This window comes from Amblyomma mixtum, chromosome 2, assembly GCF_055824585.1.
Source record: "Amblyomma mixtum isolate Tamu chromosome 2, ASM5582458v1, whole genome shotgun sequence".
NCBI classification, from domain to species: domain Eukaryota; kingdom Metazoa; phylum Arthropoda; class Arachnida; order Ixodida; family Ixodidae; genus Amblyomma; species Amblyomma mixtum.
Window position 1 is genome coordinate 286,341,836 of NC_143013.1, and position 20,479 is coordinate 286,362,314.

Sequence of the window (20,479 nt, forward strand, 5' to 3'; positions counted from 1 at the left end):
CACGTAGCTATACTTCCGTGCAGGCGAGGTGTGTCGTATTTAAGGGCGATAAACAGATTTTTTTTTTCGTTGTCTCCGGCTATCTTTAACTCGGAATATGGCACTGAATTGTCTCGACATGCATTTTGCATTCGCGGCAAAGTGTACTCGATACGAATTTCAGCCGGCCAAATTCGTCTTTCTTCTAGGGGAAAAAGAGGGTAGGGGGGACCCAACATCCGAATACGTTTCAGTCCTCATGGAAATCAAAGCAGCGCTCCCAAAACAGCTTAATAAAAATGGGGCCAGGGAAAACTAGGGAATCGCAGGGATTAGCCTCCTACACAGCTGACTCTACACACTATCCCTCACGTTCTCTACAGGAACTAATCCGCAGAAAGCAAAAAGTACGGAGAGAAAAATGCACACAAAGAAGCGCCCAACAAAACGAAACACAACAAAACGAAGACACCACGTGATGAAAACGCTAGCGTTTCTCACGTTCACACCACACCGTAACGTAATGGGTGAGCGCTACCGCTGAGACCGTTTCGTAATCCGACAACGATTGAACGAATGACGGAACATTCGCTCTGGCCCCGCGAATCTGAAACAGCTTTATATTTCCTCCCCTCTGGTAAGTCGACATGTCGAAACTCCGCGATTCACTTTGGAAATAACGTACCGTGTCACAGATTCGTCAATCACGCTGACACGAAAAGTGTGTACTATTACTGTCGCAGAGCGAGAACAGAAGCAAGTAAAAAAAAACAACAAAAGGGACAGTGGATGGAGAATGGAGTGCGCTCCGGCTACACTATTAACGTCTTCAGTAAAACCAGACAGAAAGAAAGAAAGAAAGAAAGGAAGAAAGAAAGAAGGAAGGAAGGAAGGAAGGAAAGACAGAAAGAAAGAAAGAAGGAAGGAAGGAAGGAAAGAAAGAAAGAAAGAAAGAAAGAAAGAAAGAAGGAAAGAAAGAAAGAAAGAAAGAAAGAAAGAAAGAAAGAAAGAAATAGCGCAGAGTCGGAAGAGGAAACAAGGCGTCGGACTCGATAGTTGTTCCGACGTGGGCTCAATCCAACGAGCGGCGAGATGGAGAAAGCGGCTAAACCGCCCGGAGGCAGCAAAGCGAGCCGACCTGACTCTAGCTCCCATTTCTACCATCCCCCGAACCAGAGGCGGACTTTGACAAATGGGACCCGGGCCAACGGAAAAGAGCCGAGGGCGTCGGGAGCACCAGCACACGGGGTCCTCCTCCTATTCGGGCTGGCCGCGGTCTGCGCGATTCTACCGAAAGAAAAACCAAAAAAAAAAAAAAGCAAGAGCGCAGCTCCGCGCACGGGCGGTGGGGGAAGAGGCTATTTCAAACGACTTGCATGAACTGGGAGCCGCAGAAAGCAAACACACTCAGCAGGCCGACCGCACTGCGACCAAACTGTGGGCGGCAGTGTGCTTTCGGGAGAACTTCATTTGTCACCGCGCCGACACGACGACGACATAGGGAGAAAACGTAATAGCTCCAACCCATTATCATTTTTTTTTTTCCTGCACGCTAGAATCGCCGCTTGTCGCGGTTACTGAAACTAATATTCGCCCTCTACTATAAAAGCAGCATCGTTCATCTTTCCCGTCCGGCTTTTTACTTTACTTTCCCTTTCACATTCGGCCCATCCGAACTGTCTTGCACACATCGCTGCATGTTTTGTTTGTTTTTTTAACTGTCTTTGCTGTCGGCACTGTCTGAGCTTTTTCTCGAATAAAGCAACCGAGCTCCGAACACTTTGCAACAACCGGCGGCACAACCGGCCGTCACCCTATGTTTCGTTCGGAACGACGCCGTTAAACCCGGCTGACCTCGAGCCAGAAAACACGCGTCCCAGAATGCACAGCGGCGGCATGCGCGCGACTGTACGCAGCTGCGTCGCGGATCGGCGCCTCTTTGCAGGCGCCGAGCACACACAAAAGCGGTGCACAGATGCGATGTCATGGAAATGGAGAGGCAGCTGCGCAAATAGGGCCTCGGAATTGCTCGATCGACGCCGCCAGACCCGCAGAGGCACTGCGTGGCCAATAGGCGAACCAGTAGGTGCGCAAATTTAAGGTACAGCAGTGCACTGTAACGAAATAGCATGAGCGTAATTCATAGCGATGGTCACCGCTAAGCGGTACATAACTATTACGCCGAAGGGTGAAAGCTATTAGCGAGTTTTCGAATAGGGCATCGGTTAGGGGGATTGGCGGAATAGCGGAGCGTCACTGCACATGCGCCGAACAGGAACCAGAGAGGCGTTATTGTTCTGCGCATGCGCACAAGCGCCTCGCTATTCTCCCCTCCCCTAACCCATAGTGGAGGAGAGTCTCTATTCTATTATCTATTCCAAAAGTCTCTATTCACAGGCTCGTGCGTAATCTTCGGGAATTGAAAACAAACCACACCGATGCACTCCCCTAACATTTATAGCAATACAGTGAGTAAACATATAGCAAGGCATGTTAGTAAAACACAAGAAATAAATAAATACGCAAATGTCACAAGGGCCGAGACGAGGACGCAGCAGGTGTGACTCATCGGCGAAAGCTGCGGGGACGTTGGAGGCCAAACAGTCCAACTCGCCTAGCAGCGCCTTCGCACATTAGCGGCGGAGGGCCTTCACACACAGCGGACAAACGCTAAATCCGAACGCCGTTTTAAACGGATATGGCCATGGGTGGGAGAAGCCCGAAACGGAACGGTCGACAAACAAACGAAGCAAGCGCCACGCGCGCCCCAAACCCTATTTCCGCGCCTATCCTTACGCCTTTGTTTCTCCGCAACCAGCGGGGGGCGCCGTCTGTGTGCATAGTCAGGGCGAAAGGCTCTTTAAAACAACGCGCTGTTACAACGGGGCGCGCAGGCAGTACATCAAAACGGTCCCGGTACAGACGGTGTTTGCGCGTGTATATCTCCCTCGACGTCGACGGGAGTCCTCGGCCTGCTCTCCACTCATTTCGCTTTCTCTCCTCTTAAAAGCAAGAATGGTGGGAAAAAAAAACACAGAAATAAAGCACGGCCTGAGCCCTGTCAACCGCGCTTCACGGCTCTCCACGGCTGCATTTTTTCTCCTTCATCCGACCAGCTGCAAACGCAACACGACAGCTGAGCCGAGCCAAGCTCCGTTAAATCACAGACCAACAACAGCCTGTCTTTTTTTGACGGCGCAAGATTTACGGACAGGTATTATCTGCAATGTTGTGCGCGAGCATCGCACGAGCGCGTGTGTGCGTGCGTAACCGTATAGTAACCGCGTCGGTTAGGTTCTGCCTTCCGACGTTTCCACTACAATCCCATTATGCTGCACCCACGACCACTATGCGTAAAACATTTTGATTTAAAACAAAATAGGAGAGGGGTTAAACTTACACCAACACCTGACAGACAACTACTCCACCCACTTCCGGTTGTTGATCAATACAACCCTTCCCTACCATCTGTAAGCCGTCCTGGTTAGCTCAGTTGGTAGAGTGGCTGCATCGATAGGCGGTGGTCGCGGGTTCGAACCCCGCACCAGGACGTATTTTTCTTCAACAACGAAGTTTCTAAAACAAGCTGCACAATTTTCCGTTTTTCTAGCCGTACGGCTGAGCTTGACCACTCCACTAAACACTATATAGACCGAAACATACCGTGCACACCATTATCGCGTATAAAAACTTCCGATACTCCTGCGCCCCAAAACGTTCGAATAAAATCGGCACCGGCTCAAATATACAGCAGGTCGAAAGGGAAAGACGAACAAATCGCACGCAACGCACGTATGCAGTTCTATCAGCGCATTTTACGAGCGCTTCCGAAGCTCCCTGATGGCCGACTCCACCGCATCGCATCAATACTCAAACGAGGCTTGCTATCGAACATGCATACAGCGCAAAAAGCGCAAAAACAACGCAAAAATGGGGGCTGCTTTCGTATGCATGCCGCTTGATTAACACCGACTCGCTGGCAAGGAAGACAAACGCATTCGAAAGTTCGCTCCGGGCTACTTCGGATTCCGGTTAAAACACGAACGCCCCCTACGGTGACTCGACTAACTGGTGGTTGTAAATAACCCAGCTAGCGCATTGCCAAACGGTTCGATCCGCGAGGAAATCGAACAGGAAACGATCCGTAGTTCGATAACGCGTGTGGGCAAGCCCCGCAAAAGCTGCTGCGTGACATCCGTGTCGAGCGTGCGAGATGCAGAGGCAATAAACGCCAACTGCGCTCTCTTAATACTCGCGCTCGCGCCCGAGACTTGCACCGCATGCAAAGCCGCGCTTATAATTCGAATAAAAGTCAACGAATATAGTCGGGACGACTATTTTCAATAAATGTACTACGGCATACGGCGACGGCTAGGTCACCGTAGATATCTGGGGACAAAACCCGCGCCACATGGCCGCTTAATGTTCCCCCGATAACCTGCCCCGGCTATTTTGCCTTTTCCGTCGCCGATGCAGCGACCGATTCCATCGAACGGCAGCCGCTCAAGTGAAAATCGTTCCCGGACATCCTTGTTTCTTCAATTATCTTTATCACAGAGGCCTTTTTTTTTTTTTTTTTTTGCTAAAATCGCGAAGAGCTCAAAGGTGCAGCGAACACACGGAGCGATGAACATTTATTGCTGGACGCCTCAACGAAATCGCACCTTCCTTCCTCCACGACGAGTGTGACAAGCTCGAAGTTGTACGGCTACTTCCGCCCGATTTCGGCTTCCTTGTGGGCATAACGCAAAGCTCGAACACTTCCTCACTACACTTAACAGCGTTTAAACCGACAGGGAGGATAAAGCGAAGTTGGCATACGTCAACAGCTAACCGCGTTCTATTATTAGGCTGCTCTGACAGAAAACAAAACCTTAAATAAGCTAGGGAGGGCCAAAAGAAATTAAATGTATCTTTAAACGCGGATCCCTGAGGCTAGCCTACACCGCCATTAATCTCGAAACGGCGATCTCGGAGTCCATTTCGTTCTTGGCGTTACGAATTCGACCGCAGTGGCGGGAAGACTTTGAAATGCAATTTTCTATGCAAAAAAAAAAAAATGCATCTCTTGCTGCGGGACAAACTGCGACGTGACCATAAAAAGCCACAGGATCGATTTTTTACCGAGAATAAGAGTTTAGGGACGGAGCTGAACTCAGTACATCCCTCGAAGATGCAGCCTGCAGCACGCAGTCAGTACACGCCTAAACTCTGATGGTCCAATGGATTACGCCGTTAGCAAAACGCACTGAACAACTGCAACCGTCGCTATCGATACACCACACAGCAGCTGCTTTTCCCACGTAACTGAAACGTTCGTTGAAGCTAGATTAAACAACTCAAACAGCATCACAGTCAAGACCGCGTGCACTTACGCTGTTCATGTGGTCAAAAACGGCACACAGCGCGCAGCGAGCGAGGAAGGAAGAAAAAAAAAATTATTCCTCATGCCAAGTACACCGTAAATTCACTCTGAGTCTTACGTCGTAAACGGGAGTTACGGCGTATACGTGGGAACTGTAATCGGCCGCCTCGTACTTTCCGACAACATCTGGTCAGATCCGCCTAAGCCGTCGTCAGTCAACGTCAACCACACGGATACGGGCGATGAGGCACGAGATAATGTTTCGCGCAAGGCGCGCAATAGCTCTGACGCTAAAAAAACCCCGGAACCTGTCGTTTTATCGGGCCCGCTCGATCGTCTGCTTCGCCAGGTGCGGCGTCGAGTGTGTTACGCGTTAGGTGACGCAATAGCCAGTCTGGCGCACGAACGAGGATAGGCTACGTTAAACGGACTGACCCGAAAAGGACCCTCAATGATGACAGCTCAGTATAGACCTCCTCCATGTTTGCAAACAAGCGAGGTGGCGCTGCAGTCGCGAACGGGCTCGCGGTAGGCAAGAGGCCAGGGAGTGGCGTCGAGTTGAGGTGGTGCAGCGCCGGTTTTCAAGGCTTGTATGCGCGTTTTGAGTTTCTGAGAATCATAGCAGGGGTTGATGCTTTCAAATTAGTATTCCTCGAAGTACACGGGCTCGCGTTGGCCATGTACGGCGTATTTCGACACGGTGTGTATTGTATTATGGCTAGAAAGCGCTGCAGTTGGTTTCTACCCCAGGCATTCAATAAAATGATAAGTTTTTGACACTGAACTAGCAAGAATGATTTTACCACGGGACAGTGCTGAGGGAAGCACTGGCGTTTTTTCGGCAGAGCCGACGGGCGCTCACCGTCTGTTGACACACGTGTCGCGCAGTGCGAAAAGTGGGGACAGCGTCGATCGTGTCCCGATCTCATCTGTCTCGCGTAGCCGCTCTTTTTAGCCGTCAGATCAGGAACCACCAGGCTGACTTCTCCCCTTCTTAAACTGATCGATTTGGTGAAAAGTTTGGATTCCTGAAATTATATTTCTTCCAGCCCTGGGTCTTCTATTTGGTTACTAAAAATTATAGCAAAATATTGAGTAGAAATTCATAAAATTACGGTTTTTAGATCTGTGGTCGTCAAAAATTGTGAGGTAATGGCGTTTCTGATGGTCCTGGCACGTCGTGAATCCTGCGGGTTTCCGACGACGGAGCACAACAATGGTAGTATCACTACGCAGAAGAGGGATCAGAGGTTTCATTGATTTCAGTGCGGCATTTCTTTGACCAAAACGAAAGCGAAGAGGCCATAAACGAGGGAAAAAAACTTAATGGTTTGTTTTGTGATGTACCACATTTTCTGATTGGCATCACTCACCCCTTCATAAATTTGTAACGAATGGAAATAGAATGATTATATTTGTTGCGAACGATTCCAGAGACATTGAGGAGTGCAATAAATCTCTCGACTTTTTTTTTGCTACAGGAGCAGTAGTATAGTAGTCATTTTTGATAAGAAAGGTACTGTGAATCTAAAAAAAGAAGTAATACCGCCATCATAGAGAATAGGGCGTTGGCAACGTGCTGGCATAAAAAATTTCCGCATTTTCTACTTAATTATTCAAGACCCGTGCTGACTTGACGAGGGTGTTAATTATAATTATCCAAGAACTTTACCAGGTATAGCTGAAAATAAAACTCATTGCTGAAATTAGCAGAGCAATTTCATATTTGCACCAAATTTGGTTACATATCTCAAGCATCAATAAAGAAAACACTTTTCATTGCCTCATCCGCTGTCAATCTCGCTACGTGCCTGTGTTGGTAGCCCGCCTGCGGTTGCTTCTTTCCAAACAGCCTTCGCGATCATGTACTACTTCATGAAGAAGCTTATGACACATGCGGGATGCAATGAAAGTACGCTGTTCGAAGCACGCCAACGCGACCGCGCAAGATTGTCACAACTTACCAGACTTTTCTACTACAATCAAATAATTATGCCGTTCATGTTAAGAAATATTGTGAAGTATATATTAAATGCCCTAAAATGCGTCATTACACGTTCGTATAACTTCTGCACACGTTATAACATGCTGCGCTATCAACAAAATAACGCACTCCTCGGTGGAGAGTGACCCTGCCGGCGCCCGTGCACACCAGCTCAGGGTGATAAATACGTTCGCAGCTACATACATGCTTTTTTTTTCTTGCGCAATTTTAAGCGTACCATGCGGTTGTTCAGGTAAATGAGCGCGGCAATTTCCGTGCTATGAAGTACGCTGCCTAGCAGCGCCGGTCTACACCGAGACTTCGCGCTTTTACTACCGCGGCTCATTTCCTAATGCGGCATTTATTTCCGAGAAACCTATTAAAGCTAATCTAATTTTTCGTTTTATGATACTACGCGAATCCAACAGCGACGCAGCTGGTCAGTACATGCTGCTTCTGCAGTGCGCAGCCACGATATGCAGCCGCCGGTAGCTGCAGCAGCTGCGGTAGGCACGGCCAGGCGGAACCTGTTTTGCCTACCACGCGAAAGTCGCTACTGACATCAGCGCCACCGCATCTCCGTGACGTCGCGGGGTGAAGGAGGTCTATAGCTAACAAGAGCACCCGCCCAAGAACAACCGGCAGTTATTAACGGCTCTAGAACAGTTGATTCGACGACGCCCACTCCAGGGCGTATTCGAACCTCCCAACTCCTCACACTCACGGAAACCACCTTTCATTCATCTCGTTCCGCGACCACAGAAATGAAGGCGAACAAGGGCGCTAAACAAGATAAATGGAGTGTCAAGGCTACCAACCGAGCGAGCCCAGCAGTTAGCTCTTCCCGGGAAGCAGATTTTTTTTTTTCTTTGAGTAAACATTCCAGAGTCTTTTTGATTCGGAGAAAAGGTAATGCAACAGCCATATACATACAAGATGCACTGAATGGCCCTTACATGCTGTTCTGGAGCTAGCTAGGACAATTAATTCACCTAACATATGTACCCCAAGCCGCCATACACTCGCAAGTATCAGTCGCCCTGCATACGCATCACCAATTCTGCAAAAGAACTCTTTCCATTCAGATGTTATACAGATGTTTTAACAAAAAAAAAAAAATTCAGGGGGCACGTTGGCTCTCTAAAGTGCTGCAAGGCGAAAGCCTTTACTGGCGCACTGTTTGGCATTGACTGCGACACTGTTTGTGTTGTACGATTGTTTTATTTGACTACATTTTGACTACACATTACTACTACAAACTTTGACTGCCGACTTTGACTCGCTGCTTCGATGACTTCGGTTGATTCCATGGCTCTGTTCGCAGTAATGAGGTATGTAATGTGGTCACCCACGGACGCCTTGCGCCCCCTGTCGGAGCGGATGACAACTACTTTTTATTAGTTGTCGTCTGCTCCAAAAGAGGGCGTCAGGCATCCATGGGTGACCTCATTACTTCGAATCCGCATACTCTGACGTCATAACCATTCCGACCAACCGAAAACCGTGACACCTCTGCTGACAACCTTCTGTCGACAACGATGAGGCTCTCGCCTTAATAACAGAAGCTACGTGGTTGTCTTGACTCGTTCTTGGCCTCACTCTTTCGTGTTGTTACAGTACGGAAAATAAGGGGGAGAATGCAACTGCCTGCATCAGTACACAAGGCGAACATAAGCCTAGAAATCTACTGTATGGGTGATCTATTCAAGACACACGTCACCACCACCGCAACCACAATAGAAGCGCGCGCGACAAAACAAACAAACAAAGGCATTAACTAGAAGATTGCGGAAGAAGCGTCGGACGCAAACCCGTACAATAACCACCCGGGCAGCACAAAAGACGCGCATCGCAGTCGCAGAGGGCCAAGAAATGAAACTCGACAGTGCCGCGGTATCGGGAGACGGCACGCACGGGTAACAGCCGCCAGGGAGGCGGTGGGGGGGCCGAAAGATGTGGACGTTAAAAGGAGACTGCGGCGACCTCCGAGGACACCGCGAAATCGCTTCCGCGACAATAAAGGAGCGCCGGGCGCCCGTAAATAATATCCGGGGACGCGGGTCTGGAGCCAGACGAGCTCTCTTTGCACCGTGGCACGGCCTCAGCCACGCGCCGCGCGTCGTAAAAGGTCGCGCGCTGCACGGGAGCGCCCCGCGTGTCGGACGGTTACACTAGGGTGAAACGGCTTGAAGGAGGGGGAAAGGTGCAAGTCCGCCAAGAGGAACAACCCCGATGGAGACAGAGGGCAACGCAAGAAACGCCAAAAAAATAATAAAAGAAAACACGAAGACAATGCTAGAACGGTGAGGAGCCTCACATATGCGCCAACAAAAGCAGCAACGCAAGTGTCATCGCTGTAAAGTGTTTCGGCACAAGTCCCAGGTTTCTCTGTAAGCCAGCTGCTCTCCGGAAGCTGCGGATTATTACAGCATCTTCTGTATACCGTTCGGGCCGAGCGCTTCCAGCATCGAAGTCCATTTCCACGAGTACATTCGCCCTTAAAAGCCGACCGACGGCTTGAACCGCCAGCAGCGGCAACCGTCGCCCATCTACAGGGCCGCCGCACCGAAGCCAAGCGCAGCCATGCCAAGAGAGTGGGCGGCAAGTCCGCGACACCGCACGCTACTCCAGCGTAGTAGCAGCCACGCGCCGGTCTCGCTTGCACGAGTGGGCAGCGGACGCGTCCGGCCAGCTCGGTGGCGGGGCCTAATGAGGCGCGCATTATCGAATTAAAGGCTCCCGCGAAGCGTTAACCGGGCTGGGTCGGTCGGCCGCCGCCGTCGGCCGCGCCCGCGGTGAACGAGCCACCCGCAGAGGGGCGTGTCGCCTCCAACGGCCGCGAACGCGTCGCACAGCCCGTCGCAAAAGCGGACGAAAAACGAGCACTGCGCGCACGCTGGGAATCACCCTCTCTCCCCCCTTTCCCCTCTCTTCCCACCTCCTTCCACCTCCTTCCACTTCTTATTTTCTTTTGTTTTCGCAGCCACGTGCCACTGTTCAACGAACAGAAGGGAGACTCCCCCGTTTCTTCCGCTCCCATCTGACACGCGCTCGCGGTTCATCACTCACCCCCCTTAATTGCTCGCGGCTCCGCAGATTGGGGCACTCGCGACGTCGGCACGCGCGCCTACTCTTCGAGGACGACGAAGCAGGGGGGTCGCCCCGCGGCGTTGACGTGCCCCGAGTCTCCGCGCCGGAATAAATCGCCCGGGGGCGCCCGCGGAAGCTTCCACCACGCTAACAAAGGCGACCCATGATTGCGTTCGGGGGGGCGGGGGGGGGGGGGGGGGGGGGGGGGGGGGGGGGGGGGGGGGGGGAGTCTGCCTCCGGCCAGTAGCTGACGCCAAGTATTACGCCTTCGATGAGGTCTACTTATGGCGACGCTTTGAGCGCTGAGGCATTCCGGACCATGTCTAGCTCCTTCGCTTTGTCGTAATAGAACCAGCTTTAAAAAAAAAAAAATGGATGTCCCTGGCTAGCCCTTTAAAGGCCCGCTTGCAGCAACTCAGCTCCTGCGCACATTAACCAGTACACGAGGCAACCATGGGTCGCCATGTCTGCGTTTAACCAGGAGCGTTCAGATCAATCAAGACAAGCAGACGTTTGAATTGTAAGCCGGTCACATATCAGCTTTCCACAGCGATAAGGGCAGAGAATCCCGTAGGGTTGAAAGCAAGGATCCCTACGAACTCCAGGTGTCTTAGTCGCTTTGGGACGTTAAACCCCATAAACCAACCAACCAAATCGGCGGCGACTTTTGTGAAATTGTAATTTTCCTCGTCAAAAAATGCCACGTTCGACGTCATGCATTTCATGCGCTTTCAGCACAGTAAGGAATGGGGTGCGCTCCCAAACAACCACCTACGCATCTGTTAATAAAAAAGAAAAGAACGCACGCAGACTTCGTGTCACGGGTGCTGGCAACGCCCTTTTCTGCGTCTGCGAGAACTCCTTTCGCTGCTCCGAACCTGACAGAACCTATTACGACTTCGTGCCCGTTCGGAAGTTCCACAGACGGTGTCTCGCAGAACAGAATTTCCTCTTATTCACCGGCTACCTACTCCCCTCCAAACCTGTTGCCCAAACACCTTCGGGGCGGGGCGGGGCGGGGCGGGGCGGGGTGGGGTGGGGGGGGGGGGGGGGTGACAGCGTACGCGCTGGGACCGCTTCGTAAGCTTCGCCTATAAAGTGAACCGCCGTAACCCATCTTTTAAAAAAAACATCTAACGTGGTTTCACGGTGCGTTACGTAGCGCCCCCCCCCCCCCCCCCCCTTCCTCCTGCTACAGCGGCTCTCGAGACACGTCAGGCTCGCAACGAGGCGCACCGCAGGGTAAACCATCGCCTGATCAAGAAAACACAGGCGGGAAGCCACCGGCCCGCGCCACGCAAAAGAGGACAGAGGGGAGGGGACGACAGCGGCATCGATCTGTATAGTGCGGCCGCTCAGCCACCAGGGGACGGATGAGGAAGAGCTAGATACACACACCCACACGCCACGACGATAGACGGACACCCGGGGGCGCTGCTACTGCTCCTCCTACGCGCCTCCGCGTGGTTGGAAGGAAGGCGAAGAAAGAGAAGCATCTTCTTCTCGCGCCACGGCGCCCCCTCCGATCGATCACGTCGGCAGGCGGCCAGGTTAGGCGAGGATTTGCGCGGTCTTAGAGGAAAATGCCCCCGCTCTCACCGGTTTATCCTGCGAGCGACCCTCCCCGCCAACCCGGCTTCCCCGTCTCCAGGAAGGAGCCTTCCTTCCCTTCTGTCCCGTTTCCCCTGGACGCGATGTGGAGCTATATCCCCCCGAGGAAACGCCTACTAAGGCCGCCTCCTGTCCCGTCATATACATCGTATACCAATAGTACAGTTCATTCCATGTTTTGTCACCGCTGGCTTTTTTGTCACCAGCCGCTTTGCGTTGTGACGCCTCGTTCAAATCTAACCAACTGACAAGTAACAGCGCGGTGAGGACAGCGCTACTATCGCACCTGTCCCGTTGTAAACGTGCACACACTTCAGAGAGCAACATTTTCCACAATAACTGAAGAACAAAGCGGCAAATAACGCTCAAAGTCGACCGGTTGGACTGACCTCACGACGAGGGACAGGACTGAATAATTTCACTGCACAGAAGCCACTCACCTGTATCGTACTGAACGTAACGTGCCGAAGGTTCTTTCCTAAGCACCTTTGGCCAAAATAACTTTGCTGTCCCATTTTGTCTGAACGCAGCGTCTGTGGAGGAGTTATGAACGCTCTCACTGTTTCTCCTCCTTTAGAGGGTGTTGTGTTTTTACCGAATCTAATGAAGGCAAGATCTATCTACACACCTTAACCACTCGACTGCTGACGAGACAATGCCACAAAAAGAAAAAGGGGGGAGGGGGGGGCAAACCAGACGAGCAACCTTGCTGAAAAACGACAGGTAGGCGGCGAGTCTGAGACGCCCGTGCCGCGTACGCTTCTCAAGACGCTGCTGTGCCGGGCCACTCGCAGCGTACTCGGTTCGGTCCCCGACCTGCCCTCGCGCAATCGATTCTGCGGCTGGAGAACCGGAAGCGCGGGAGTCCTGACGCAATTTCCGGCCGCCGGAGACGAGCCAAAAGCGCCCGGACGGAACAGCCCCGAAGTACCGTCTCGCTAAGCTTTGCACCCTTTACACTTGCTTTTTCCTTTCTCCCTTTCTTTCTATTTCACCGTAACCACTCCCGGCTTTTCCAAGCAAACACGCGGAGCGCTATGCAAACAAGCCGCAAAAAGTTTATTGACTCTCGCTCAAGTATAATCCCCAGTCGAAATACCGCCGCGACTATACTTTCTTGAAAAACAGCTTCACGTGAAGGGTTCCATCGCCGCCTCTATACAGCGCGTGCAGCCGGCGCTCATAGCAGCGTCAGAGGCAGGTTGGTTTTCCGGCCGAGCCTTCGTAGCGAGTCACACGAACATTAGCGTCAAAGCCGTGACGCGAAGTCCGCCTTCATATCGCGATTACACGATTAACCGTATACGGTACTCGATTAATCGCGTATCGAACCAGCGTGCGTACCGAATCCGTCTCTGCAATCTGCAAGCATTCTGCCGCTTTCACGTAGCCTGCTCAGCAGGCTAGGCACAAGCCGCGCTGGCGGCACAGCACGCGCCAACACGACTGCGCAAAACGGGTCGAAGAACACACCCACCGCTTATCGGGGGGAAGAGTGCGGGGGGGGCTTTAACGACGAGTGGCACCACGACGTCCTTGCCCTTATCGATAAAGGCCACGAGCTGCCCCACACCGCACGCCACGCGCCCCGCCAGGCACAAAAAAAAAAAAAAACGCGTGCACCTGCACCCACCGCTCCGAATGCAGTTGGGAGAGAGGGACCGGCTTGTTTACCAGCCGGAGCGCTTGCTCGCCTGCGGCCACCGAAGCTCGGAAAGGCGTCGGAAAAAGCAAGAGGAAACGCACACGGACTGGCTACAATGAGGGCGGCTACACTATATCCCTCCAGACTCACTGCAACAGCTAACAGACAAACTATAGGCCCGTGCAGCGTGCGACGTCAGTGCTAGCTAAAGAACCGCAGGCGGGTCGAAATTTCAGGAGCCCTGCACTAGGGCGTCTCTCGTAGCCTGAGTTGTTTTGGGACGTTAAACCCCCAGAAACCACAGACATACTACGATCTGCCTACAGTTCTATTAATACAGTATTAGTGTACGTTTTCGGTATTACACAAAAGCAGGCTTGCATTAACAATACGGTCCACCTAAACTACCGTAATCTACAGAGCCTACCCCGCGCTGCATTACACTACACTACACTACAAGAGACCATGGAGTTACACAATATATGGTACTGCTGCCCGACCAGCAGTCCGGGTTCGGGTGCGCTTTATCGCCATAGTACGCTTGACGTCCAAGAACGTAGGGTGTTATGAGCCATGCGAAGCTGAACCTTCAGGTACAATTTACATCCGCGGCCACCGCCGGAGGCAAGGACGGCTGTTTGGCTGCGCAACCAGCGGACACCCATCGAGCAACTGACTGGTTCGCAAAAGTTTTCCACACAGCTGCAAGTCGGCGTTGGAGGGAGCAACGAGCGGAGATCTGGAAACGACCAAAACCGGAACCCGACAGCCGTTCAAACACGAGGCGACACCTTGACGTTGTAAGCGAGCCTGTGTACAAACTAAAGCCCGCAAAATATTCAATCTGGGGTGGAAATGGCGCTGGGCCGAAACTCCCCGCGTATAACTACCTGCGCCGCGAACTCAACGCTAAAAAAAAAATAACCAGTACAGACAATGGCTCCTTGACGTCACCCTGACTTCCTTTCTTGCTCATATATCTAAGGGGCTCTGGGACACTATAAGAAAAATAACTCACATGTAACAGATTTAAACTAAGCAACAAGCTCCGCTGAATTAGCTTATGTAGTGCGCGTTACACAACCGACCCGGCTACGCGAGAACATAGTGCTACAGCAATACCCTGTTCACTTGCTGGGCGAAAAGAAAAATTACAAACACCGAACATGCTCTCCACAGCGTTGATGCAAACAAACGCATGCGCAGCGAAGAGCGTCGTCACTCACCATGTAGCCACCTCCGGAACTGGACCGTGTGCTGCACTGTAAGTGAACAGAAACAAAACGGGGTAAGAAGACGAGAGAGCACTGGAGCGCATAACACTTTTGCGCCTGGCTGAGGCGCCATCGATACTGCACGCGTCAGGCAAAGACAAAACTAAATAAAAACAGAGAAGCAACAATCAGGAGAACGTTTATAGTTTTTTTTTTCCCCCCCTTTTAGTCCACCAGAAAATATCACCCCCCTCCCCCAATGATTGATGAGCTATCAACTCGCTGTAAAAGCGCAACTGTGGTTGACGGAAATGATGGCGAAAGAGAGGGGCACAGGGAACAGGCTCTAAAAAAAAAAAACTACAAATAAACGAATGCACAGCAGCCTTCTCTTTATCCCCTTTCGTGGTCCTTTACATTAACTCCACCGAGTTTCTGATGTTTCAAACGTTTTACATGATTCTTCCTGCGAAACATACACTCGTGCCTCGTGATATGGACGGCTCGAATCTGCCTTTTTCACAAGGCTGCCCTCCTACAGCGTGCCGCTCGCTCTCAACCTGCTACACGGGTTGAAAAAGAAACCGCCAGTCACACCTGCGCATTTCATGTTAGTGACAGGCGCACGCGACAGATGGCGGAACCTGTCAAGCATACACACAGACTCTTCCCACTTCTCAGGCGCAGCTGGCTTCTCGTGGAACCAGAACGCACCTGCGTCTCCCTCGCGCGTTTGTTTTCAACCCGTAGCAGACGAATTTTCGCCACTCCCCAGAGGGCGCCACATCTTGTGAGAAAGGCGAATTATGGACAACATTTCTGCGGACTAAGCGTTCCCAATGCGGTTTACGGGGGCCCCGTTAATGCGGATAGTTGCTATCGGGACACGGGCAGGCTCAAAATGCGCGCAGACCACTGAGGCCCACGTATTTTTTTTTTTTGTCGCTTTTTAGTACGGACAGCGTTTAAAACAAAACCTCGGCTGCCCTAACCAGATCTTTCCTTTCCCGTATTCTCAGTGCAGGCCATCAGCGAAAGGTAGTGCGAAAGTGCAAATGCCCGAGTGATGACCTTCTTTTGTGCGGTTGTGGCCCTTGCAAAACATTCAACTGGCAGTTCCAAGGCTGTCAGTCTCTGATGTCTTTCAATGTTTTGCTGCTTTTTTTTTTTTTTTTGCAACGGCGTAACCTGCAGTTTCGTATCTCTGACGACAGCAGGGAGACCATCTCACAACTGTCATAACACGGCTTCTTCACCCGTAAATGCCAAATCAGTGTTTTGCGCTCACTTCACAAATACAAGCTGACCCTCTTTCACGAGTCCCCTACGCCCCACACTTACACCACTTACTAACCCCTGTCAGCGGACGCAAAGTAGAAAGGCGAGCCCCGCTTCCGGGCAGCAGCGCCAGCGAGGGAGCGGGCAATAAAATTCAAGACGCACCACTCCGCGAGTCCAAGCGCCGATCGACTGCGCCGCCCAAGGTTAAGCAGCCGCGAACAAGGGCCACCGCAATACGTACCGAGCAAATGGTCAATGCCGGATCGAAGAGAGGGAGGGGTGCACGACGCGTTCAATCGCGCCCCACAAACGAGCAGCTATTATTGACTGCGCTACGCCGTGCATAGCACGAGAACGGCGGCGGAGATACACGCCACCCGCCCTTCGACCCGCTTAATGGAGCTAACCGGATCGCCGCCCTTTAATCAAGAGGCGACGCGAGAGAATGGGGAGGGGGGGGGGGGGGGGGGAATGATTCTCCCTGCGGAGTATATACTTCTTGATCCCAGCGCTTTTTTTTATTTTTTATAACGTCCTCTCTTTAATCGCGGTTCATTAGATTTATCGGACCACAGACGCTGCAAAAAGGAAGGGGCACGAAAGCTACGCCCCAGACGTGCAGAACGAAAAAAGCATCGACACCTCGTGTTGCAGAATTGTTTAAAAGCGATGTTACGACCCATCTTGAGACCCGAGATTAAACGGAGGGAGATTCAACGTAGCGGCAATTTTGACGGGCCGTTTGACCCCAACTTGACCCCACGATGACCTCACAGAAAAGGGTGACTTTCTGGGAAGTGGCCGATGAGGCTCTTCCCACACTCGGCTCGGCGAAAACGACCTCCCCTTCGAGAAGCAACCGACGACAGGAGAAGAAAGGGTGTCCCTCGTCTTAAAAAAAAAAACCCCGGAACGAATCAGAGGAAGCCTGCGCAGCTGCGGCTGTGACGTCAACAGGACACAATGCTATAGGAATGCGGACTTAGCATCTTCCTCGCCAGTTCCCACGTGCGTGCTCTCAACAGGTGTCTTGGTCAGCTGCGTCTGTGACGTCATCCTGCCACACCTGTGTTTGATGGACGCGAGCGGCCAACTCAGTGCTACAGTGGTGCCAGTGCTACAGTGGTTCATCCTCGCCAGTTCCCACGTGCGGGCTCTCAACAGGTGTCTTAGTTGGCAGTGACGTGTGGTGGCGATCTTTTGTGCCACGATGAGTTACCGCCTAGTGAGGGGGCTCAACAGGTCTTCGATGGCGGTTCTAGTGCCGATTTTGTGTCGCGATGGATTGTCGCCTGGTGAAAGGGCGGAGCCTTGGGCTATATAACCTGCGACCAAAGTGGGCACGAACGCTCTGGACCTTCGGTAATAGGTTCATCCATTGGCTCTGAGCCTTGGGTAACAGGCTCATCCAGACGCTCGAAGCTATGAACTCTTAACTTTTGATTCCTTGCTCTTCTTTTTGTAAATTTATGTAAATAAGTGTCTTAGTTTCTTGCCATTAAATCTGCTTGTTTTTGTAATCTCCAACTTCGAAATTCAGACTGTTCCTCATCCTGTACGAGCCCCCTTGGTGCAACAACTGGCCACGCTACCTCGAGCAGTAACACCGATGAGAGCGTCAGTGCGTGCCATGGGAAACATGACGGCGTGCTCGCTATTTGGCTGATTGCCGCTTTCGCACTTTGACCACTCTGTTTAAATAGCAAAACTCTCTCACATGCATCCAGATGTATAAAACACCATTAAATGCGCCGGGTGTCGAAAACTTTCCGCAGCCCTCCAATATGTCTTTCGTTTTTCTCCCTTCAATGCCGACTCCCTCCCCTCCCTCGCGGCGCGGTCGAGGTGTGCATCGACAAGGATGATATTTACTACGCCTCGCATTTCCTTAAAAAGAAAACGCAAAAAAAAAAAACAACAATTCAGGCTTGTTGCGGTAAACAAATGATCCCGGCGGATCTACCACTTTTCCAGCCTTGAACGGCGGGATAAAAAGGTCTGTCCTAAGCTATACATGTTGACGATTCGCTAGCTACGTATACACGACTGGTTCCGATATAACCAGACCTATAAACTTTTCCAGAACGCTGCACCGTAACGAGGAAAAAAAAAGTAAAGAAAAAATGAGACCCGACGGCGTGGTCCTACCAACACTACGACGCAGAAAAGACGCGTCACCCTGCCACTCCAACCAAGCAAACGGTATATATATGCTTTTCGATCCCCCTTCAAAAATGGGTAGGCCGACGCAAAAGCTCGATCCAGGGGCTTCCGAGCTGGCGCCGAGCCAGCCGCAATCTTTCTCGGTGTATACACATAAAGGCGAAATAGGGGGCGGCTTCTCCGATTCTCGAAATACGACGGGGAGGGTGGCGCAAAATGTATGCACTAAGTCGGGAATAGGATACAGTTGCGAAACGGATGGACGTTTGCAAAAGAGCAGCTTCGCAGCAGAAAACCAACATGAACAAAGTGAGCGAGCCAGCTCTTTCCCTTTCGCTCGACCTCTTCCTTTCCCCACATAATCCCCTCACCAAACCCGTCCTACTCCCGCAAGACATAACGACGAACGCGCGCGAACCACATCGATCTCACCAGGCTCCGTCGCACAGAATGATTCTATGCCAAATATATATACGCGTCTCCCTTCGCCGTTCTCACGCCTCCCGCCAAGCTTCCTTCAAATTCTAGTTGTCATTCCACATTTTTTTCCCCTTCTCTCCTTTCAGCCGACGCTTCCAAGAAAGGCGCGTGCCATACAGAGCTCCTTGCGAGCCCATACACTGCCGGGCCGCTGAAAAAGAAGCCACGCGCAACGCGTCGCGCCGAGCGATTTCCGAGAGCGCATTCACTCTTTCGGAAACTGGTTTTGAAATTGATCGGATTTGCGTAAGCCTCGCCCCTGCCGCCGCCGGCGTATAATGGGGAGGCCTGCGCTTGCCAGCCTCGAAACTAACATCACAGCCTGCTCCGCGAGGAAGAAATAGATACAAAAGTACAAAAAAAAAATTTGTGGACGGGGCGGGCGAGTAACCATGGATGCGTTAAGAAAAGAAAAAGAAAAGGCGCGGCGGCGAATCAACGACTAACGACGCGTTTGCTCTGAGCACGACACGACTTTCAGAGAGAACCCGGGCGCTATATCAAGCGGCCCATGTATACCTATGGTAATATGCCCGCGGGCGGCTGCGTCAACAAGCAGCTTGCGCGTGCGATGTACATGGACGCTGCGCAAGCAAACAAAAAGAAAAGTAGACGCGTCAAAGGTTTGGTTTATGGGGTTTAACGTCCCAAAGCAACTAAGGCTATGAGAGACGCCGTAGTGGAGGGCTCCGGAAATTTCGACCACCTGGGGTTCTTTAACGTGCACTGACAACGCACAGTACACGGGCCTCTAGAATTTCTCCTCCAAAGAAATTCTAGCCGCCGCGGCCGGGATCGAACCCGCGTCTTTCGGGTTAGCAGCCGAGCACCATAACCGCTTAGCCACCGCGGCGGAGACGCGTCAAAGGACCGCGCAGCCCAATGCACGATGAAAAGCGGGCTGTCAACACGCCGGCAATGCAGACCATAATCCTCGGAACCAGGAGAACGACGGCTTCTCTCCAGTGTTTCTAAGGAACATCTCTTGTATAGCAGGGTACACTCGATGATATCACAGGCTTATTTGATACAGAAACACCCTGCATCTCTAAGTCACAACAGCTTTCAAAAAACCTATAATGGCCTGTTACGCAAGCTAAAACACGCGTTAAGCAACGACCCATTTAATGTAATAACACACATTTTCGAAACGTGAGCAGTATATTTCCAACTCGCTCCTTTAGCAACTGCATGCTCTCGGAAGCTCTCCTTATCTGAGACTCGCCAGCAAATCTACCACATCGCTTTTCGTCCACAAGCGGAAACCCGTTATCACAAATTAATAATCGGGGGAGGATCTTCCGATTAAATATCCGCAGAAGGGAGGAGATAATTGCGAGTACGGCCATTTCAACATGCCGCGGCGCTAACACGGGCCTCGCCCACCTCACCGTCTCTCAAAAATATAAAAGAAATAATAGGAGACATCATTGCGTAATTAACAATCGTCGATGTCCGCACCTGCAGCGTTCGTCCTCCGCCTGCCTCAATGAAAGCAGCTCAGGCATCGCTCATTATTTCCCAACAGTTTCGACACCGATGCGCCGCTCGAGAGATGAACGGCCGTGAGACGGCAAAAAAAAAGTAACAATAAAAAAGGCAGACGAAAGAATGAAAGCTGCTCACGTGTGGCTGCAGCTGCGAGCTGTTTTTCCCAGGATTTCTCG

General features: G+C 51.6%; 1 protein-coding gene across 5 annotated transcripts in view; it reads right to left on the reverse strand.

The window, feature by feature from the left end:
• Nucleotides 1-20,479, reverse strand: part of LOC149364353 (uncharacterized) — a 387,789-nt gene that overhangs the window by 144,525 nt on the left and 222,785 nt on the right. For all 5 annotated transcript variants that reach the window (XM_089574301.1, XM_089574300.1, XM_089574299.1 and 2 more), the window contains exon 4: nt 14,901-14,936. In XM_089574301.1, coding sequence (XP_089430427.1) covers nt 14,901-14,936 — 36 coding nt within the window. The remainder of the gene's footprint in view (nt 1-14,900; nt 14,937-20,479) is intronic.